The sequence below is a fragment of the Colias eurytheme genome, chromosome 19 (assembly GCF_061535395.1).
Source record: "Colias eurytheme isolate Ceu_HAF_F1 chromosome 19, ilColEury1 Martin Lab GWU primary, whole genome shotgun sequence".
NCBI classification, from domain to species: domain Eukaryota; kingdom Metazoa; phylum Arthropoda; class Insecta; order Lepidoptera; family Pieridae; genus Colias; species Colias eurytheme.
Window position 1 is genome coordinate 5,795,365 of NC_142998.1, and position 23,578 is coordinate 5,818,942.

Consider the following 23,578-nt stretch of genomic DNA (forward strand, 5'->3'; position numbering starts at 1 on the left):
AAATACAACATTTTCTTTATTTGTTATAAATAGTGCTATGAAATCATAAGTATTTACATTAAAAAAAACTGAAGAGCCGCCAAAAAAGAGATTGTCTCATTAGTTACATAAAATAAGTATGAACGAACAATGTTCATGCCAAAATTTTAACTCATCATTATAGACTAATTTGAAATACATAATATGCAATGTATCTATTTCGACTAGTCTACGAAAAATTATCTGTTGCAAGGGAAATACCAAATTCCTATATTTCTATATTACTACTGCTATTGCATAGCTGAAAGTAAACAGGCTTCATAAAATAGACATAAAAATTCTTCTACTTGGAGCATAGTCGCAGATGCTACAGCAAATAGCTGGCAGCCTTTGAGCGGAAAACAGCATAATTGCTCCGCTATGTTCTCGACAGCATCGATATAATCGTATTGAGAATCGCGACTTACTGAGTACGAAACTTGCAGCCACTATATAGAACAATTTGTATTGGAATTTAGTTCCAACATTTGTATAAGTTTTGTGGTATAACTTGCATAACACAAACAATAAGCAACAATTTAACAACTCACATTAACTCTATAAATAGAACAGAATTATTGTTACATAAACATTGAATACCTATCGATGCAATAATCGTGATAAAAAATATTTTACTGGTAAAAATATCAGAAATAGTTTTAATGACGAATAAGTACGTAAGTACAATATAGTATTTAGTATTTACCTTTTAATCCAAGACGTGATAAGAGACAGTCAGAGAAGCCTAAAATCACTATTTAACTAAACCGATAAGCATATAAAATTAAAGATTATATTCTATATACTTAACACAATGATACCTCTTTAACACATATCACGGTCACGTCTCATCGAAGATCTTATTTAGCACCCAATAATAACCATTACATGTCAGAATGCAAAGGTCAGCTAACTATGACCGGAGGACGGTGGTCGCTAAATTAGAACAATTCATCATGTCCTAAATCATGCCCATATGGGGCTACAGCTTGATGTAGCGTTAATTAATATTCATTTCATACCAGTGATTTACGTGCAATGCAAAGATTGCTAAGCCTGGTAAGTGTGGGTGTAGCCAGGATTATCTAGGGAAACCATGGCTTATTGCGGTAAATAGTACGGCAAAATCCTAAAAGAGTATTTCCCAGAGAGTTATCATTGAGTGCAGGATTATTCTTATGATAAATATTCTTGCTTGTATGCCATAAAATAATTTAATACTAGTCCGCATACATATAAAGAGTTACTTTCGTATTTAAAAAAATCATGTGTTAATATTATTACTATGTATATTCAAATTTCCTCCCTATGAAATACACTATTTTTAAGCAAAATAGTACCAAACTAAAACCTGTTTTTGCCTATTGTTAACGGAGTTACTAAAAACAAATAGAATGTAATGTGAAAAGGAGCCAAAGGATTGAATAAAATATACATCGCGTAAGCCTAAGTACACCGATAAGGTAAGTTTAATAAATGATTTTAATTATAATACAATTTGGATTATGTTAATATCTGTTTTTAATATTATAACTACGACTACTTAAAAATACAATTTTAATAAGATTTTACCGATAAAAATATATTATAAGTTCATTGAACTAATAACTTTTTCGTAACTTTCAACTTGACATTATATACAATTATAGCCATTTTCTCTGTCTAATTGGTTTAATGATTCTAGCTAAAATTAGTTGAGAAGAACCTCATTTTGTTTAGTAAAGAGCGTTATAAATAACGCAATAATGGCGGACCATCCATCTGTTGTGCGACGCGCTCGTTTTGATGCTTTTATACTTTAGCTTCGTGTTACAAAATATTTGCTCATTGCATCTTGAAGCTTTAAGCTGCACTAGAGCGCTTCAACGTTCGAAGTCGCTTGAAACTTTGACATCTGAAGGAAACGAAATGTGACATAACTAAGGGCAGACAATGCATGTTAAATAGGTGTTCGATGCGTGCTAGGCATAGAAATCTAAATAACAAGACACTAGAAGTCGTAAGCGTGCGTGACCTTGTCGCCACTCAGGTGATTTGCACATCACCAGTGCATTCGTCACTGTTCAGTTGCTCTGGAGACGTATGAGTGTATACATGGTGTGTTTCAGCAATTCCCATTGCGGATATTCTTCCACAAGTTGTAATTATACTTATAAAGGAATAATATTTCATCGGAAAATATTTTTTTTTTAGAAATAATGCCGTTTTTCCTTAAAATTATAGAATATTTACAAGTATTACGAGTGTCACCATAGTAATCGAAATAACAATGAATGACACAGTCGACCATTCTTATTATCACGTTTGTTCGTATTGGACCAAAAAGTCTCATATACTTAGGGATGTTATTCTAAAATAAACCGTAAATTCGTGCGTTAGGATACATATTCAAAAGCTTAATTTAATAGATAAGTTAGTTTTCACTAAAATCAAGCTGTCCAATAAAAGGCATAGTTTACTTGTGTGTACTGTTTAGCTTTCGGTTTGAATGTGTTGATTTTGGCGACAGCGGTTTTCATACGAATTATGACATTACAGCACTTCTATGTGTCTTGTTATTTAGATTTCTATGGTGCTAGGTATATCTGTTTATAGTGTCTTAAGCCTTGCGATTAAAATTTTGCACATAACGACGTGTTATTAAATTTCTTAAAAATATTCGATAAAAGGCGCTTACTTATCTCACTTATTATCTTCTTATATACGCTTCTTAATGCAAATGGGATGCATGATAGGATGCATTTATTATTATAATATTTATATACATATTTTAATTTAATCGAAATGAATACTAAAGGACGTCTTATATAATATATTTAATAAGCTTCGATAAAACCTTCATATCATCTCACTACCGATTCATAATCTGAAATTATATTATGTTAATCAATGGACTATAGAGTTGGCTTAGTTGCAAAAGAAATTGTGTGATTCAGTATGTGTGTTTAAATAAAATGTTCTATATATTTTACAATTTCATAAGTCTCTACCTCATAAAAGAAAGCTTGGTTATAAGAGGCTTATCTAGCATACCTAATGCTAAATGCACACAGTATGATAAATCTCAGTAATATTTGCTTTGCGAATTGTATTTCATCAGTGATTTCTACACAATATAATATAGCAAGATATTCTGAATGCATTTGTATTACAAAAACTTAAATGAAAAGTATTAAAAATTACATAAAAGCAGGCGACGATAAATTGTATTCAGTTCTATTTGTAAATTAATATACAATTCTAATCTCAAGTCTCAAGAACTTGTAAAGTTTAGCAAATTCCATTTAAATTGACAGTTTTCCTTGTAATTTTCTTCCTTAAAACATGTTTAAAAGTCGTTAAAATTAGGAGAATTTTCCAATAGCACGTCATCAAAGCGGAAGTGTTTTGTTAGCAAACATTTTAACTTAGTTCAATGTGTCAATTTGTGTGGAGCAGCCCATGTAGATGAGATTCAGAATCGAATTACATATCGGCCCTTAATTGGATACAGGAGTTCACAACACAACACATTATTTACAATCCATTTGATATGATTATTATAGAGACGAATGCACATTTACGCGTGCTCATTTTGATGGACAAAAATGTATTTAAGTTATGGGATTATTCAGAATGTTTTATTATAATTGCCAAATACTAAAATACAGAGAAAAACAAGCGTTACAATAAAATTAGTAAATTAAACATTTAAATACCTGCTCTGCTCACAATTAGAATTACACTCAGTCCACCGCTCTCAACACAGACGTTTTGTCCATGCGCTTTATTAATTTTATGATTATTCGAGCAGTTAATAAAATAATTGAGCAATTATGTTAATTTGGAGCTAGCTGAACCGACGCCAAAACGTTGTCAACGAAGCTTTATGCAAATGGTGCGGCGTGCTGGGTACACGTAGCCCTACACCTGCTTACCTCGACCTTCCTTGTACCTTTCCACTCAACTCAAATATCTAGTAATTAAACTTTTACTGAAGGGCTTTAGAATCGTTAATTTGTATAACAATTAGGTTTATAAGTTACTTATTTATACCTCCATACTGATACATAAATGTAATAATATTGGTTTTCATCAGGTATATTAATTGCTGTTAAGCCTTTTCTCATTTAGGCCATAACTATGTAATTTTAAAATAGATTATAAAATATTCAATGAACATTTTCAGTTCAACAATAATTTAAACAAAAAATAGCAATAGCAAAATATTATCTTTGCTCTTTTTAGTATTGTGCTATAATCTAATCAAACAGAAGAGATTTTAGAGAGAATCCCATTTTATGAGAGCAACACGTCTGCAACTCAAAGTTGCTATATTTATGGGCGATGTATGCTCGTATCATATACTACTTTGCCATAAAATAAATAAACGAAGAAGATATTTCAGAATGCATAGAACCACAAAATAACTCAAAGCAAATAAAACATATTTATAGCATGTAGTAGTTCTTTTCTTATGATTATTTACTAGTTATTTATAAGGATTAATGTAAATAAAAAACTCCTTTTACAATTAACCGAAACCTTTAATATTAACTGCAGTCTAATTTGTAATGCGATTTGTAATTCATATATTTTTCTAATATTATTTGTGTTAAATTATACAGATTTTTCTCCGTCTGCTTATAAAATATGTTTTTGAAATAAAATTGGATACGTCACCTTCTTAAGGTGGGAACACATTTGTAAGCACATATTCTTACTGAAATATTTGTTTAAAATATCGCAATTTTGTCAAACGTTCCAAGTTTAACGAGTGTAGATCCAGCTATCCACTTGAATTAGGTAATTCATTAGTAGCTGCCAAAATCAATTGTTAAGTGATATGTAAGAAAAGTCAAAAGTCTGACCTTAGTCATTAAAAATTGTCAAACTTCGACCTATAGTCAAGTCACTAAAACTAGGTAAAATTTTATTGCATAAATCCCCAACAGCTGTCATTCGAAAGCTATCTTCGAAATCCTTAACTACTATCCTTCTAAATCTACAAAAATAAACGGCGAAGGCAAAATGAATTTCGTTCCTGAGGAGCATTGATGCGTAGACATCCTAATACAAAGTGGCTACTTCCAGTGCGAATGCGCTGACAAATGTGACGTCACCCTTAGTATCCGCTCCCCTATTTCTACACAGTTCAAAGTAAAACTCCAAGTCTGATATATGAAAAGACATTTTCCGCAATTCGATCGACATGCAGCTCCAATGCACCTGCGATTCGTCACGGCACGCTGCATAGAAAATGAAACTGTCGAAACAATACACGCAGTGCCATTTGTCTTTTGCTAACTTAATTATAGCTACATCAACCTACATCGGGATGTATCGCGCACGTTTTTGAAAAACTACAGATATATTGTTTTTATTCGTTAATACGGTATTCGATATATATACGTATATGTATTTTGCGGTTTTCCCAATATTACAATTCGATGTTGTTGAGCATTACATTAATATAGGATGATGATAATAAATGAATTTGTTAATAATTAACTTTATCTTTTATACTGGTACATTCAGCTGTTATTTTCATTAAATTGTTATTTTGATCTTGCTTATCTAAAATCATTTGTGTGTGTAAAAGGCGTATAGAATGAGATTGGCACTTTGATTCAGATGTATATAATACATGGATTAGAACAAAAAAGCAGTAATATACGTTTATACTTACTTGCAAAAATAAAAGTTACAATAAATTAAATTGATCAAACTAAGTTTATTACTTCTAAGCTTCTAACTCTTTCATTGTATCTTTATGAACTCCTAATTTTGTATTTATTCAACGACTTGTTCTTTCTATTCCCACATTTGTGTAACAAAACAATCGCAAATTCGGTCGTTACATATAAAAAATGCGTGTTTCCTTTCAAGCATTTCAATAAATAGTATGGGCCGAGTCGTAAAGTAAATAGCGTGTGAAATTTAGTGCTTCCTGTTTTCTGCGGCCCACCACACAACGCCTAGCTCAAACTCATACGTATATTCGATTTGTTTCCAAGTAAAGTTCGGTAAAGTTCCACGTGAATAAAGTTATGGCCAAAATTGAATTTGTTGGTATTCTCCCGTATGTCGCTGCAATCAGAAATCCGTGGTCTATTGTCTGTCTCCCCTAGAGGTAAAAGTTTCACGCAGCATTCGCGAGGTTGGTTTTTGCTAACAATGTGAGAATATCATCGTGGTCCTAGCTAGTACCTACTTCTATAAATACTGGAATCGCTGGAAATGCTCTTCTCCTATGTTTTAATTACTTCTTCAGAATTTTATCAGTTTGGAGAAAAGTTTGTATTTTTTTTTATTTACTGCATACTGTACTTGGAAATATAGTGCGAATAATTATTTGCAATAACCTCATGACCTTGTCAACATATTATAACGTCTGGCCTGTTTTATTTTAATTTTCCAACAGATATGTCGGAGCTGCGTTATCAGGGCCATTTGCATAATGCTCGTACCAACATGCCAGCTAGCGAGCCTGATATTGCGCCTCAGATTATCGTGGGATAAGTCTTTGCCTCGCTCAATGTGACCTAAAGTACAATCCTGTCATGATACTTACGTAAGCACAAGGGCTGACATAACCAGAATAAGAATTCGTTATTAGTTAGCGAGATACGCCTTAACATCACAGTTATAATCATAATATTATGTAACCGTCAGTATTGGTTTTAAATTTATGACAATATTTAATTATATGAATGTTATGAATTATGAATGCAAAACAAAACAAATAACGCAGCTCTAAATGAAAAACAAATTACATATTTTGTTCTTCTTTCAATTCTATATTGTAAATGTAGATTGTTTATTCTCACTTGTGCATAATTTATGTACCTAAGTACAACATGGAATGCTATATTGAATAACTATATTGAAGCTATACTTGCTTACTAACTAAAGAGTTAGTAAGCAAATATATATTATTGATAATTTATTAATCCAGTTGTTAACACAAACATTGTTTACAACCAATTTAAATAATGTTTACTCAATCGCTAGAAACATATGGACGTGGATATAAAAGCAATCGCAATGTGTGTCGAAATAGACTGCATTATTTAGTCAATGTTTGACTCTAATTAAAGCAATAAATTTACAACACTAAATACAGGACACAAACGGAATTACTGAATAAGTTTCGTCTGTTTAGTCATATGTGATAAAAGTTTATATGTTCTAAACTTTCTGAATTGAATAATATTTGAGTGTAGTACAACAATATTTTCTAATAATACGCACCTACCATTGAATTGAAACAGTTCCAGAGCATATCCATCGGGAAATAGAATTCAAAATTACGTCTCAACTGAATGTAAGCAAAAGGCATTTCCGTAAAGCCCATGAAGGCTTATATAACTCATCTTTTAAAGAAAATGTGAGGATCTGCACCCGTATGTTTGTTCAGACGATTAAATCCGCACCATTATCCCACACTTACACGTTGCGAAAATGCATTTTTATTCATACTTTGGTGACAATCATAAGTTCACATTATTTACAGCTACTGCAGTGAAACGTGAGTTATTTCATATGCTATATTTAAGGCTCTATTCAATTCAAAATATTAAAGATAACGTTATATTTCAAATGCATATATATCTTCGAAAAAAATGTAGATTATAAAACTATAAAACGTTTACATAAGAATACGAAATCAAATCCACAGTTAATGCACGAAAAAACGTTCTTATGTTTTGTAAGAAGAGTGCTCATGAATAGAGTAATACGATGATGCATTTTCCATAGCAAAGCTCGCGTTACTTTACCAGGAATCCAATATAATATGAAAAATGATCACACTCAACTCCTAACTATGAATAAGTGAACGCTATTAGAATATTGAAGGAGACCCAGTCTAGGTTTAATTCGAGAAAACGTAACACTACACTAGAAGGATTTCGCTTCATATAATATTTTAAGCAACGGCGGGTACCTTTTCCAAACAATGTTTTATAGCTTTTACGGTAGTAAAATATTTACTTTCTTTTGTATACAAAATAAAAAAGTCAAAATCTTAAAGAGAAAAAATGTAGAGCATTTAATATAACGAAAATATTTTGAGATTATTATGCAAATTTTAGAACGTTATAAAATAATCATCGCACTTTTGTTGAAATATCGCTTTTCATAACAAAAACAATATAGACAAGCTTTAATAATAATATGAGATTAAAGTATTACAGTCAGGTGTACCAACGGCATTTTCTTTTAATATAATAAAGTATACGCCAATAAACTGTCTAAGAGCACCAGACGGATAAGTAAAATAATATTCGGGGAATATGAAATTCTTAATAACGTAACCTTTGTTTTGGGCATATAAAATCCTGCTGTGACAAGCTGCTATGACTCAAAGAAACAGTGTGATTTCAAAGAAGATTAAAAAAAGCACTTTCATCACATTGCTTATGTCAACAGAATTATCGAGATGTAAATTCAAATTTTCCAACATGACCTATTTAAGATTTTAACATTTCTTAAAGTTTGATCACAAATAAGTTAAAGTCTCCTTTGATAATTTTGTTGAAACACTAACAACGTTGCCAATACCGTCCGAAATCAATTTTCTTATAAATATACCTAGAACAGCATCGAAAATTGTACTTTGTAACACATTTATACTTTGATTGAAACAGATTTAACTAAGGTCATGTTAGCATGCATATAAAATACTACTTCGAAATGACAAAGCGTTTAAAATATACTAACAAAATAAAACAAAATTACAGACGTTGTATGTTTGACGTGCAATTTCAAAAGGAATTTTGAATGCAGTGTATGTTTCAACACCCTTAATTTTCGCTAGACACTACAGACGTCAACTAATGAATACGAAATTGAAAAGTAAATTTGTTTCAGTCCTTAGTTAAAATTCCCAAGGGTTGGGAATGAAAGACTTTTATTTTAAACTGATACGAACTTATAGACTGGAATTAACATCAATTTTCTTCTAAATTTATTTTCTTTGAAGAGTTATTTTAAGCAATTCCTGAAACACGTAATCTTATATATAAAAATGAATCGCAAAATGTGTTGGTAAGCGCATAACTCGAGAACGGCTGAACCGATTTCGATAATTCTTTTTTTATTATATTCCTTAAAGTACGAGGATGGTTTTTATGTAGAGAAAACGTAAATATGTACCACGGGCGAAGCCGGGGCGGACCGCTAGTAAACAATAAAGCTCTTCTCTTTGTATTTGGCAAAAATGAAAAATTTAGAGTAAAATAATTAAATAAAGAATTCTGAAAACTGTTGCTTAGTTCTAGATGGTTGTGACGTCAAGTGTGACTTACAATGTCCTCCCTGAACATCCCCGAATAGTTATGTTAGTTTTACGTTTTAACATTTTAAAAGTGGATTCTGAAAGTGTTTTATGAAATAACAGCTAACATCTAGAACAATTATAACGTGGACCTATTTCTCATTATTACTTTTGTGTTAAAAAATACTTAACATATTTATTACCTCTATATTTATCTCATGTTCGTTTCCTGAAAATTGTCTGTAGGTGAACGTGCATGATAATGAGCGAAATCAGAATGAGTGAACAAATTTTTAATATTAAACCTAAAAGCAGTAGGTCTACCTCCATAATTAATGTAACTCTAGCTATTTTTTATTATTTATTATTATTTAGCCCTCGTACTTATTATGCCCACGTAGGCAACAAAAATAATGATAACAAAGTATACCGTGCACGTTGTACGCTAGACGATTTTAGCAAGGAAAATATTTTTAGTTTATAAATAAAAGAATACAAAGTTCTCTGTCACATTGTGGGTTACTGGGGCCATAAAGTTAAACGAAGTGTCGGGTCAGAGGTAATAAGGAAAATTGTTCAGGCTACACTAACGCTCGCCGGCGATAAGACGTGTATGTTGCTGGCAGACTGGATTACGCAGGATACATCGCAATTTATAATCTTTATACTACACAAAATGTTTACGGGGAACGTTTTTCAATGTTCAGGTGTTACGCTAGATATATGAGACGCTGTCTACTATCTTACTGAGCAAGGGATCGGAATAAGTAAACGAAGAAATGAAAGCGATAATATAATAATTTTATTAATAGTTATACTTAATTCATTCAGTTTATATTTTATTCTGCTCTGGTTGTAAAGATACAAGAAACGGCTACTTTATTATTACGACTTCTACAACCATCTAGGCTACGCTATTTTATTACTACGCTCTATACTTTTATAAGTGGATCGAGAGCATTTGTTTAATTCATAAGCAAAGGTTATTTATTAATTTTATATTATAAATAAATGAATATTTATCTATTTAGGAATATTGTACGACCAAAAACGAATTTTGTGTATGTAAAAAATAAGATATGGGAGGGGAGGAGGTAAGGATAATTATAAAATATTTTATAATTATATTCATAAAATATGTGTCATTTTCCCGTCGATATTACATTTGTTCTGTGTGACATCCTTGATGAACATCACGTATGCATATGCACCTACGTAAATATAGACTGTAGATAGTCGATTGCAGCTCCAAGGCAAACATTGGACCATTAAGTCTCATCATGTCGACCAACAAACTAAGCATCCCAGATTTCGACGACATATTCAAACAAATAAAAATCAACTTCTGGCTTATCGGCATTCCTTACGAGAAGAATATAAAACTGCATTATTACATACTAATGGCTGTCATTATCGTTATGGCAATACATGAATTTTTATTCTTCACTTCGAAATTCTCAGCTGAAAATTTCCTCGAATTAACACAACTGGCTCCCTGTACGTGTGTTGGACTGTTGTCTTTTATCAAAATAGCATTGATTTGCAGTAAACGAAATAGTATATTCAAAGTCACCAATAGTCTAAAGGCTCTCTATCAAGATATCCTTAATGATAATAAGAAGATACAGCTAGTACGGTCGAATTTTATGTTTCTTAAATACTTAACAAAGTATTTCTTCATTTTAAATGGTGTTCTTATCAGTTTTTATAATTTTTCTGCAATTTTTCTTATTATTTATAACTATTGGAAGAAAAATGAAGTGCAGTATATTTTACCTTATGCAATTATGGTACCATTTACGATTGATTCTTTGCCCAAGTGGTTCATTGTTTATTTATTTTCAATTTCAAGTGGTAAGTAAACATCATGCTTTAATACAGTATATAATTGAAATATAGGAATTCAATACAGAAAAGTATAGAATATAGATATTTATTTATTTTTTTGTACACCACATAATACTTAAATAAATGGTTTTGTTTATACTTTTAGGTTTTATTTGTGTATTGTATTTTACTACTGTCGATGGATTGTATTTTATTATGACTACACATATCTATAGTCATTTTACAATTTTGAGTGAAGAAATAAAGGGTCTGGAACCAGATACAAGCTATTTATTGAAAGAAATTATTAGAAAGCATCAATATATTCTGAAGTAAGTATTTAGCATTGCGGTATTTATATTTGGCACTTTCTTTTTTTTATTTAAATTTTATAGCAGTACAGAAAAACGATACTTTTAGAAGCACCAGTTCATAATTATTCAGTTTTAAACATTATTTGATTAAGATTAAACATGATTTAATGAACGTTTGTTTATTTTACAGATTGTCTCAAGATTTGGAGGATATATTTACAGCACCAAACTTATTTAACGTCTTAGTGGGATCTGTTGAAATATGTGCACTTGGTTTTAATTTAACGGTGACGTATACTACGTGGTTTATTAAAAATTAAATAAATAACAATTTACTGAATATACGTATTATAACGTTTTGAACATTTAAAATTATTACGATTTTAAATAAACCATCTTATTGTTAGTATTTATTAACAAACATTCGCAAATTATGGATTATTTAAATAGTAACAAATACATTACAGATGGGTGAATGGGCTCAAATACCAGGAGTAGTTTTATTTTTGTTTTCTGTACTTCTACAAATACTCATGATAAGCGTTTTCGGAGAAAATATCATGCGAGAGGTAAGACATACATACTAATACCCACTTACTTAGATATTTTAATGTCCGTTAATATTAATTGATAAGAAACTCCTTAAGTTATTAATAATTGAATGACAAACATCAATTTTGTGTAATTTCTATATTAAATATTATTTGAAATAAGTAATAATGACGTTTTTCTTCTTTCCACAGAGCTCCAAAATTGGCCAGTCCGCGTATTTTTGTAATTGGTACAATATGGATCAAAAATCCAAAAAGATAATCTTACTTTTAATGTTAAGGTGAGTGAGTACCTATTTAAAACGTTCATATTAAAAAGATGTTAAACACTTTATTTGCAATAAATATTTATTAATTGTTCAATGTTCATGTATCAAATAATGACTTCCTTAACTTATAAATAAGGAGCGTAAAATACAAATGTTCAAGGAATAAATTACCAATTTTCAGATCCAATAAACCGCAGATGCTAACCGCGTATAAGTTTTCAGTCATTTCCTACCAGAGTTTCACAAAGGTATCGTATTAAAAATTCATTTAAACCGTTTTCAATGAACAATATTGTTCATAACCACAATATTTTTAATTAAACACTTGACCGTAATTTGAAGCTTACTTCATTGAGAAGGCACCTAGCTTTTTCCGCCTATTTTGCCCTCTCTTTCCGTTGTATATATGCTATCTCTCTCGCACACCTCTCCACCAGGTGGCGGGGCGCACGATAATGTGCGGGCGCTGGATGTTTTTTCATTGGCGTCTAGCTTCCGCCGCGAGAAGGTTGTCTACAAGACTACAACCTTGGTGCTATTAAGTATTAAGTATTGCTTAAAGCAAGTGCTAAAAGTGTTAAAAAGTGTATCCCGTCGGATCGGTACAGTGAGTTATTTTTACATCTATTCTAATAATATTTTACTTAAAAATGAGTAAAAATCTTTAAAGTCTACGGTATAATCGTTGGACTTTATTTAAAATGCTGAGGTTTTTAATGAATCCTTCAGCAATAGTTTATTTTTCAATATGCTTAAATACTTAATAGCATGAATAAAGATATTTAAAATTAACGATACAACCGTTACATTTTACTTGAAATAGTAACTTTTCTTTTGAAATATTTCATTATGCAATATGTACTAATTAATATTTGAATTTTTAATACTGTGAGTAAAGCTATTTTAACGGTGTTACCGTTCGGCTTTACTCGAATCGTTAATATTACTTTTGTGATTATTTGATATTACTAGATATATCAAATACCCTCTCTTGTATATAGATATTTTTAATTATTTATTTCATTTTAAATAATGTGTTTTTATTACAAGGTTACAAGTGAATTTTTCTTGGAAAAATTACAATTAATACCTACTTAGTATGGATATGAGCCAACTCAAAGCTTTACAGACATACAATCCATTGCTACGACTTTATTACATTGTCGTTATCGCTAGGAACGATTCGGAATTCCTATAATAGTTTATTACTAAAAATTATCGAACGAGATGAGTCAGCTCCAAGAAGTCACGACATGTCAGAACATGTTGTGATATTATTTTATAAATCGTACGGGAGTTACCGCTCAACTGAATAATGATGGAATTCGCTCATGTATAGTAGATACGTACCATGAATGTACCACACATTCAAAACTATCCGTAGTCTATACGTGTCCTTTTATGAGTATTATTCTGATACGTTTTTATGTGAAAATAGACATATTACACACGGCTAATTTGATTGAAAATTACGTTTCCTATGTTTCAAATGATACAACTTTTTTGTTTAAACGAGTAAGTACCAAAATTTTACAATTAAATTCTTTGGTTTACTGAACTTGTGCTGAAAGGGTTATCGTATAATAATTATCGAGATACCTTAATATAAATTAGATTTAGATACATTTATTTCAAAGGATTTACAATTCACTTCTAACGTTTTAGAATAATATTATAAACTTGTACACCTTGACAAAAAGTAAAAAATTGCGGGTGAGTGGAGATTATTTTGTTCAATTAAATATAACGTCCTACGACGGTATGGTTGCGTTCGTAAGGAATGTTAACGGATATAAAGCAACTAAATGTTACATCGATTGCATGAACAAAAATAAATATGAATCGAAGTTCATTTTAAAATTTAGTGAATTGATTTGAATTATGAATTTATTAAATAGTTAGTTCTTTTTTATATAAACATAATAATTAATTACCATAGTCAAATCAATTCTTATTAATTCATCCTGGACAGTTGTCGCTGACATTGGAAAATAAGTTAAAGGACCTTGTTAATTGCTATATTATTTAAATGATTATTACTGCTAATTTTATATTAGCACTAAGGTGTATCCTTGCTTGAAGCAGAATACATAAATGTGGCCACTACTCCTCGCAGGGGTTAGCCAGGTCAAATCCACCCTCGCAGGGTGTCTCTTAAGCATTTTTTGGCAGGCCCTACTTATTTCTAGTTACAAACATCCCTCGCGCAGCTGTCGCTCGCAGGGAAATGGTGCAAATATATATCGGCCCTCGCGGGGCTTTGATTACAACCGTCCCTCACGGAAAAGATGGTGCAAATATATATCAGCCCTCGCGGGGCTTTGATTACAACCGTCCCTCACGGAGAAATGGTGCAAATATATATCAGCCCTCGCGGGGCTTTGATTACAACAGTACCTCACGGAGACATGGTGCAAATATATATCAGCCCTCGCGGGGCTTTGATGGCGATTGGTGCAAATATACAAAGGATTGATCATTAAAATGATCATAGATATTTGCTTTCGTCAACGAGGACCCACGAAAGAAGTTTTGGATATGACCGTATCGGATCTTCACTCAGGTAGGTAGAAAAAGGTTTTGAAATCTTCTTCACAGTGGGCAGTATAGTAATATGACCTAATAAATACAATAAAGGTTAGAGACGTCAAATAATGGGCGCATGAAATTGATACTTCGTATCCTAAAAGTTTACGCTTCAGGAATCAGGAAACCACCATTGGTTTACCAATTATGGAAATTGGAATTGAACAAATCGTATTTACCAATGTAAAGCCTATTCACAACAAAGGAAGGCGAGTCGGATCAAATATCATCTCGCAGATGATTTGTGGCGGTGGTTTCGAGGATTGTCACCAAGCCTTTGTGTCAACGGTATGTTTGGTATCGTCATTCAATGGCACTAGCCGACCAATTTTCATATAAAAACATCGGAAGAGATTTTTTAATCGCAAAGCGATTGAATGTAACAAATGACGATTGATTCAAAATCAAATTTCAAATTTCAAACGATTGATTACGTATATTTGACCTCTCATAGGCCTATTTTAGTTGCCCGGTCTTGTAGGCAATTTATTTGACTCGTTTTTCAACCCATTTGACCTCATTATTGCACCCATGAGATTTTTCTTCAGGGCTCAAACAATAAATCGCTGAGGGATTAGGATAATCGTTTGTTAGACAAGTTTCTTGTCATCCCACCAGGATTATTATATTGTACTAGCGGTCCGCCCCGGCTTCGCCCGTGGTACATATGAAAAATAGATGTTGGCCGATTCTCAGACTTACCCGATATGCACAGAAAATTTCATGAGAATCGGTCCACCCGTTTCGGAGGAGTATGCAGACTAACATTGTGACACGAGAATTTTATATATAAGATAATAAAGTTATATACAACTATTTACGTAAAACGTTTAAGTACTCAACGAATACTGAGAATACTGACTGTTGAGTTACATAGGATAGAGGATAAATAACGGAAAGTCAATCTATCCAAACAAAAGCCTCTTATTATTAGATATTACTTGGAACCCCTACCCTAACGAGAAAGCTCTGCCAAATGACTGTTCATTTCTTTGCTTTGAGGGGGGGGGGGGCAATAAATGAAATGCAGTAGGTACAGACTATACGGCTTTTAAAATATAAGTCTGGTAAGCGAACTAAACTTTGCTAGTTTAGTTCTTACTATATCGCTGTCCGTGGCTGCCTCGCGTGTTTACGGATGAATAAAGTAATGTCCTGTCTTCGTATCCACAGCTAACTGTCCTATAACTGTCATAATCTTAACACAGATTCATTGGACATAGCTCCCCACAAGCTCTGTTCTTCATTTTTGCACTCGCACAACTGTGGACAACACGAGAGCAATGCCTGCATTGGTAGCAGTTACAATCAAGGGCTAGCAAGGTAGGCTAGCCATATTACGGATGTTGGAACAACCGACTATATTTAGGGCAATTTTCTTTGTCCAGTGTAACGTTTAGACTGTCGTAGCATTCCTACGGAACAAAGATGGGATCAGATCTGCATCCTTAATGAAGTTAATCGAAAGGAGATACTTTCAGACGACGATAGTATTCAAAATCCACCATATTCCTGAGCATAATAATGCATAGTTAAGCTTATAATCTCTCTTGCCATTATCCTGCAGCAGAATTCCTTGGCGATAATTTGTTCTCGTAATGCTGGGGCCACACTAACGTCTAACGTCTAATGCCCTTTATCGCGATAATTATTCCGATAATTTTTAAGGCGTTAAGTGGGTGGCTACACTTGAACGGTCAACGTGAATGCCGATTGTTGGCGATAAAAACGGCGTTAATTTTACTAAAATTCTAGCAAGATGGACGTAGTGTGACCGCTTCATTGCGTTAATTCTCGCGATAAAGCTATCGCCTCGCCAAACGGCAATGTTAATGCCGTTGTTAAATAATACTGGCTACACCTAAAGTTAACGTCCATTATCGCGTTAATTAATGGCATTTCCCGTTAGTGTGGCCCCAGCATTAGAACGAGCGAGGTTGTTACGATAATATGAGAAATCCTGTCAGTTAGAGACCTGAACGACGCGATAGAGTACCGCTATTTCAGTAGTAGTAGCACCTAGAAGGGTGAAGGTATTCTGGAAAGCGGAACTGAAGGCCCGGTCAGCAGCACCAGCCACCTAACAGACAGTGTTCAGTGCTGCACCACTATAATCTGCAAAATGACTCTGACGGTATGAAAATGTGGAGTACATTTTCAAAATATCAAATGATATAGTTGGAATAAAAATCCTATTTGCCTCCGTCTACCCAAAAGACGTACGGAGTAGCTAGTAGTAGTTGGTTGAATTATAATAAGTATAGTTAAAATCCTTTATTACTGACTGGATAAATTTGGCTCTTTTCCTATCTGACGTTCATATAGCTGTTGACTGCCTAGTGTTATGCACAAACACTATTATAAATAAGTCACGTTATGTAGTCCCGAGACTTTCGGTATATAAGTTCTGATGTAAATCATAATTATATCTTAAAACTGAATTGATTAAAAGTAACGTACTTAGCTGTAGTAATTGCAGTTTTGGGACGCAGATAAGCTCTTTATCATTTTAGTCTCTTGAGTTCAGTATATTTGTTTCCAGTACAGAGTTTATGACCTATCAGTTTTAAATAAATAATTCATGCATTGTACTGAAAGTACCAGCCATGTTTAGATTATGATTGCGACGTTGGCTCTAAACATTAAAAGATACCGCACGGTTTAGTTGGATGTTAAAAATCTGTATTATAATTTAAACCATTTACCTGTTTTGTTATTTTATTGCCTTATTCAAGGGGTGACCTTTTAAATTTACTTCTGACCCCAAAAGTAAGGACCAAGGTCTCTTCTTGTCCGCTTGTAGCAGGTTGGGTTAAAACTGTGTGAGTTGAGACATTTGGTAATTCTATTTTAAGATGATTCAATGATGCTTCTGCAGAGTTCTAATTGAATAAATAAAGGTTTGAGTTTGAGGTATTTTTGCCTCGTCGGGATCAGCTGTTGCTTCATTTTGTAAGTAACATCTAAATGCGTAATTGAAAGTCGTTACTGGCGCTTTCGCAGATTTACGCTAAAGATAGTGGAAATTGTAGTAACTTTAACTTTTCAAGCCCAAAAGGTTAACTAAGGTACGCTTGAACCAATCTCATAAGTTCTAATACTTTTAATCATTATGATTAACTTTTTGGTTCTTATTTGATTAACTTTTCATCTGGGATTGTTAATATATTATATAATATAAAAATTTGTGTGATTTATTAGTAGTATACTATCTGCACACCTTACTCTTTCAAATAAAGAAATAAGTAATTACTTATGTATTCAAATTCACATTGGCGTCACATTGTACACCAGGTGGGTAACAAGCAGGTCTCAATGAAGTAAGCTTCAAATTACGGTCAAGTGTTTAATAGCTGTGTTTTACCTGAAAATAAAACACATATTAAATACTTACCTATATTTGAAGCTTACACTTAACGTCCACCTGTTGTGGATTTCGACTCAATGAAAAAACATCCAGCGCCCGCACATTATCGTGCGCCCCGCCACCTGGTGGAGAGGTGTGCGAGAGAGATAGCATATATACAACGGAAAGAGAGGGCAAAATAGGCGGAAAAAGCTAGGTGCCTTCTCAATGAAGTAAGCTTCAAATATAGGTAAGTATTTAATATGTGTTTTATTTTCAGGTAAAACACAGCTATTATTAACTTATATAGCCGTGTTTTTAAGGAAGCGATCCTATTTATAACAACGATTCCATGAATTTAAAAAGTAAAATAAAATTAACTCTTTTGTTTCAGATAATAAGCACATCATGGTCTTATTTTACAATACTTCGAACTGTATACAAGCCAGCAGATTCAAATTTTAATGAATAAATAAAACTTAAAATGAATGTACCTACATTAGTTACACGCTTAATTGCATACGTATTTTGTTTCAAAAAGACAACTAAAAGAACAAATCTTTGCGATAAGATACATAATTTATGTGAACACGTTTCGTTAATTCTGCTTTCTTAATAAAAAAAAAAAAAAACAATTTTTACTCTGTGTCTTTTATTTACTTTTTAAAAGTTTACTTAATGTCATCACTTTTGAAAGCGTCATTAATATCTCGGTCTCAGTCAAAATTCATTTGGTTTATTAAAAAATAGAGTTTACCGTGATACCTTTGATCTAGTGAAAATAGAAATAATAATATTACGTGGTAATAAAGTCATGATTTATGGTTATGGTTATTGTATACAGATAGTATAATTTCTGTATTCATTTATTCTGCATTATATTAATGAAAAAAGAAACGTTTTAGCAATATGTTTTTATCATCTTCACTCATACAAACAAATCTTATATATAAAAATGAATCGCAAAATGTGTTGGTAAGCGCATAACTCGAGAACGGCTGAACCGATTTCGATAATTCTTTTTTTATTATATTCCTTGAAGTACGAGGATGGTTTTTATGTAGAGAAAAGATGTGTTTTTTGTACCACGGGCGAAGCCGGGGCGGACCGCTAGTTAATAATATATTTTATAACGAAAAACCAATGTATCAATACGTATCGACGTCCAAATTTTTTCATCAAAATTCATTTTATAGCTGGAAAAAACTGAAACGAGGTCCCTAAAATTTCTAACAACCTCCAATTTGTAAAACAGTTTATGGCATTAAATTGACATTGTTTTAAACATATCACACAAAGTTAATTAACAAAAATTCATAACAGCTTGTTAATGGACCAATTATGACCCAATATTTTCTAACTTCTACCAAGTGATTTAATTATATCAGTATTTCAGGGCTTTGTTCTTCGTTAAATATCTACATGAAGATGTTTATTTTTTACGTGCGAAATTGAATTAAATTGAATGATGAACCAAAGTTATGTGCAACTTTTATTCATTTATTTTTATCTATTTATTTTTATTTTTAATATACATTTTTTTCTTGTTCTGTATTGCTATAAGCTGTGTAAAGAATATAATATATTTATGTAAAAATATTAAATTAGTATATCGTGCAAAATTTATGCAGAAACTATAAATGTGTTGTAAAGTAAAAGAAAAGACCCTGAATAATACAAAAATAACCATTTTTAGTAGACATCTACTAAAAGTTGATATAAAAAAAAGAATAAAAAACAAATATGTTTGACAAACCAGGAACGAGGTAAAATTGTTGAAGAGGAAAATTTTGAAAATCAATTACAGGCGCTTAAAAAACAATCGAATATTGAATGGAGTTTACAAAGTTGATTTATAAATTGTAAGGTTGCTGTTCCCGCAATAATATTATGGAAAACTGAATGCTAATAACTTGTAGGTCGATGTGTAATTAAAGCACATCTTTTGCTGACATATTGATAGTTAATACATCATGCAGTCTTTGAGAAAATGTGTCGACTTGTGAACAAACTAGCAATTTTCCCTTTATCTATTTTGAGTTTTATAAATAAATCAAAATTATCATTATATTATAGCACGAAATTCATATAATTATAGAGACTAAACGAAAATGAAGTAAAGCATTACAAATGTTATTTTACAACAAGTTATTCGAGAAGAATATAGATTCAAAAATATAAAGCTTTGTAAAAAATGTATGACACATCCTTGATTTATTAAAATAACATAAATACAGCAATTACATTGCCATCAAAATAGTGCTAGCAAACAAATTACTTAGGTAAATACTATACAAACGATTACTATTATGTTCCATGATGTTGACGAATAAACTTGGTATTCCTGCTTTCGAAGAAATATTCAAACAAATCAAAGTCAACTTTTGGCTAATAGGTATTCCCTTTGAAGAGAGCATAAAGTTACGTTATTACTTTTTATTATGTTGGCTCATTGTTATGGTAATACAGGAATTTCTGTTTTTCATATCAAAATTTTCCGCTGAAAATTTCCTCGATTTAACCCAACTGGCTCCCTGTACATGTATTGGTATATTATCAATAATAAAAATAAATCTAATTTGTAGTAAAAGGAGCAGCATTTTCAAATTTACAAATAATCTTAAAGCGCTGTACAAAGACATTGTCATTGATGAGAAGAAAATACTACTCGTGAAGCCCAACTTCGTCTTCCTGAAATATCTTATAAAATATTTTTTCATACTGAACGGCGTTCTTATAAGCGTGTATAATTTTTTAACGATATTCCTTATATTGTATCACTATCTCAAGAATAATGAAGTAAGGTTCATTTTGCCGTATGCCATTATGATGCCGTTCTCGGTTGATACCTGGGGTAAATGGCTTTTTATTTATTTGCATTCCATAATAAATGGTGAGTCAATATTAATTACGTACGTCTGCTTTTACGATAATAATTTAACAATTTTCCGAATGCAGTTTAATAAATAATACATGTCTAAAATAGCACTGTATTTCCAGGTTTTATCTGTGTGTTGTATTTTACTACTGTTGATGGGCTTTATTATATTATGACGACGCATATTTGCAGTCATTTTATTATCTTGAGTGAAGAAATAAAAAAATTGAAGCCAGAAACATCGTATTTGTTGAATGAAATTGTGAAGAAACATCAATATATCTTGAAGTAAGTAAATCCTTCAGTTAGATAGTTTACAAGTTGGATTAAATAGTATGTACCTATAATTAATATGTTTGCTTACAGATTGTCACAAGATTTGGAAGATATTTTTACAGCACCAAATTTGTTTAACGTTCTAGTTGGATCCATTGAAATATGCGCACTGGGATTCAATTTAACGGTAAAAAATAGAAATAAATTATCATTTTCTAATACATAGATATCCATAAATAGATTTATGAAAAAATATGTTATATTTTTAATATTTCAGATGGGCAAGTGGTCTCAAATACCAGGTGTAGTATTATTTTTACTATCAGTCCTACTACAAATTCTCATGATAAGTGTTTTTGGTGAAAACATCATAAGAGAGGTTAGTGAAAATAATTAAATTTGTTTGTTTTTAAGAAATTACAAAACGCTGTAACTTCGTAGCACGTAGAGAAACATATTTATAATAATACTAGCGGTCCGCCCCGGCTTCGCCCGTGGTACATATGAAAAATAGATATTGGCCGATTCTCAGACTTACCCGATATGCACAGAAAATTTCATGAGAATCGGTCCACCCGTTTCGGAGGAGTATGCAGACTAACATTGTGACACGAGAATTTTATATATAAGACTAGCGGTCCGCCCCGGCTTCGCCCGTGGTACATATGAAAAATAGATGCTGGCCGATTCTCAGACTTACCCGATATGCACAGAAAATTTCATGAGAATCGGTCCACCCGTTTCGGAGGAGTATGCAGACTAACATTGTGACACGAGAATTTTATATATAAGATAAAGAGCCAATTCTAAATGATAATGTCCATGAAACTGTTTTGCGTAAATCTTCATACATTATGTAGGTAACATTTTACCAATAGGAGGGTCATCAGCGAACAGTCTTGCGAGCATATAGACCCACGTCCACGTTGACCTAGCTACTTCAAACAACATTAGCATTTTAGATATAATTTTCATTTTATGAAAATTTTATTGCAGAGTCGAAAAATAGGCGAATCCGCATACCTTTGTAAATGGTACACAATGGACAAAAAATCCAAGAAGACCATTTTACTTCTAATGCTAAGGTAACTATTCGACAAAATATACGCAAATAGCAAAGACCGATAATGCTTTAACTTATAACATCATTTTCTATTCTCAGGTCCAATAAACCACAAAAGCTTACGGCGTATAAGTTTTCAGTCATTTCCTATGAGAGTTTCACAAAGGTACGGCTGTAAAAATTTCATTTAAGCCATTTTCAATTTAGTATACGGTTTCAGCGGCTGAACTTATTGGACTACTAACGTAGATAGAGTGGAACTTATTGTTAAATGACTTGAAGTACCAGATATTCAGTGTACCTATTACTTCCTACAAATTGATTGATTTATTTTAAACATTTAAACCTTTTAATGCTACTATATTATGTATGAATATTTATTAAAAAGTATAATATTTGTATTCAAGGGTTATATAAAAAGCCCAGTAAATAGAAATGGTAACCAAAGACAACGCTTAAAGCCGCTAAGGGAATTAAACCTGTCAGGCTTTATTGGCAATTTTATACTTTTTTTACTTCTCACTCTCACGGGAATGGAAGTGATTTTAATTCTTTTATATTTTTCTCCTACGGCCGTGAACTTAATCCTCGGCTTTCAGAATTGTTCTTTAATTAAAAATTTTGCTCTGTAATTGTTTTTAGCTCGCCTTCAACGCCATCAAAAATAATATTTAAAACACATTTTTTTCACAGATCATCAGCACCTCGTGGTCATATTTTACTATACTCAAAACAGTATACAGGCAACCAGAAGGGGTTTATAATGAATTCAATTAAATCAAGCAATATTTTTTTTTATAAAAATAATATAACTGTTTCTAATTAATTATATTCTAAGAATTGTTATAAATGATAACAGTTATCGTAGATCTATTAATTCTTAACAGATTATATACACATGGCTGATGAGATCTTTATTGGTTTATTATCACTACGTTTCATAATTACTTTTTTTAATATTATCGTATTTATGTATTGAGTATTATTCTTTTAATGGAGTCTTTGGTGTTAGCTTCGTCAATGGCTAATGAGGCTGATTCTAGTATTACAACATCGTCAAAAAGTCTTGTAAATTCATAAAAGGCACCTTACAGCTACATTAATGATGGTTACTTATTACTGATGTATGTTATATTGATGGTATTTACTATGCGATCAAGAAAAGCATCAAAACAGCTATTATTGTCTTGC

At 31.9% G+C, this 23,578-nt stretch overlaps 2 protein-coding genes across 2 annotated transcripts; both read left to right on the top strand.

Moving 5' to 3' along the window:
* Positions 1-10,557: 10,557 nt before the first annotated feature.
* On the top strand, positions 10,558-18,642 carry LOC149900187 (putative odorant receptor 85d). The gene is made up of 7 exons (XM_090112883.1): positions 10,558-11,131; positions 11,271-11,436; positions 11,609-11,705; positions 11,886-11,987; positions 12,162-12,250; positions 12,420-12,486; positions 18,565-18,642. Exons 1-7 carry the CDS (start codon positions 10,558-10,560, stop codon positions 18,640-18,642), a joined length of 1,173 nt encoding a protein of 390 aa, XP_089969009.1.
* Positions 18,643-20,489: 1,847 nt separating this feature from the next.
* LOC149900188 (putative odorant receptor 85d) lies at positions 20,490-23,164 on the top strand. Its single transcript, XM_090113400.1, has 7 exons — positions 20,490-21,063; positions 21,171-21,336; positions 21,415-21,511; positions 21,602-21,703; positions 22,321-22,409; positions 22,487-22,553; positions 23,081-23,164. Exons 1-7 carry the CDS (start codon positions 20,490-20,492, stop codon positions 23,162-23,164), a joined length of 1,179 nt encoding a protein of 392 aa, XP_089969526.1.
* The last annotated feature ends 414 nt before the right edge of the window (positions 23,165-23,578 follow it).

Bases quoted from the DNA above. Each gene is read 5' to 3' on its own strand.
- LOC149900187 (XM_090112883.1), top strand. From the start codon at position 10,558: ATGTCGACCAACAAACTAAGCATCCCAGATTTCGACGACATATTCAAA. The intron at 11,706-11,885 runs GTGACGTATACT...AATACATTACAG, and splicing joins CACTTGGTTTTAATTTAACG to ATGGGTGAATGGGCTCAAAT. The intron at 11,988-12,161 runs GTAAGACATACA...TTCTTTCCACAG, and splicing joins GAGAAAATATCATGCGAGAG to AGCTCCAAAATTGGCCAGTC.
- LOC149900188 (XM_090113400.1), top strand. From the start codon at position 20,490: ATGTTGACGAATAAACTTGGTATTCCTGCTTTCGAAGAAATATTCAAA. The intron at 21,337-21,414 runs GTAAGTAAATCC...GTTTGCTTACAG, and splicing joins AAACATCAATATATCTTGAA to ATTGTCACAAGATTTGGAAG. The intron at 21,512-21,601 runs GTAAAAAATAGA...TTAATATTTCAG, and splicing joins CACTGGGATTCAATTTAACG to ATGGGCAAGTGGTCTCAAAT.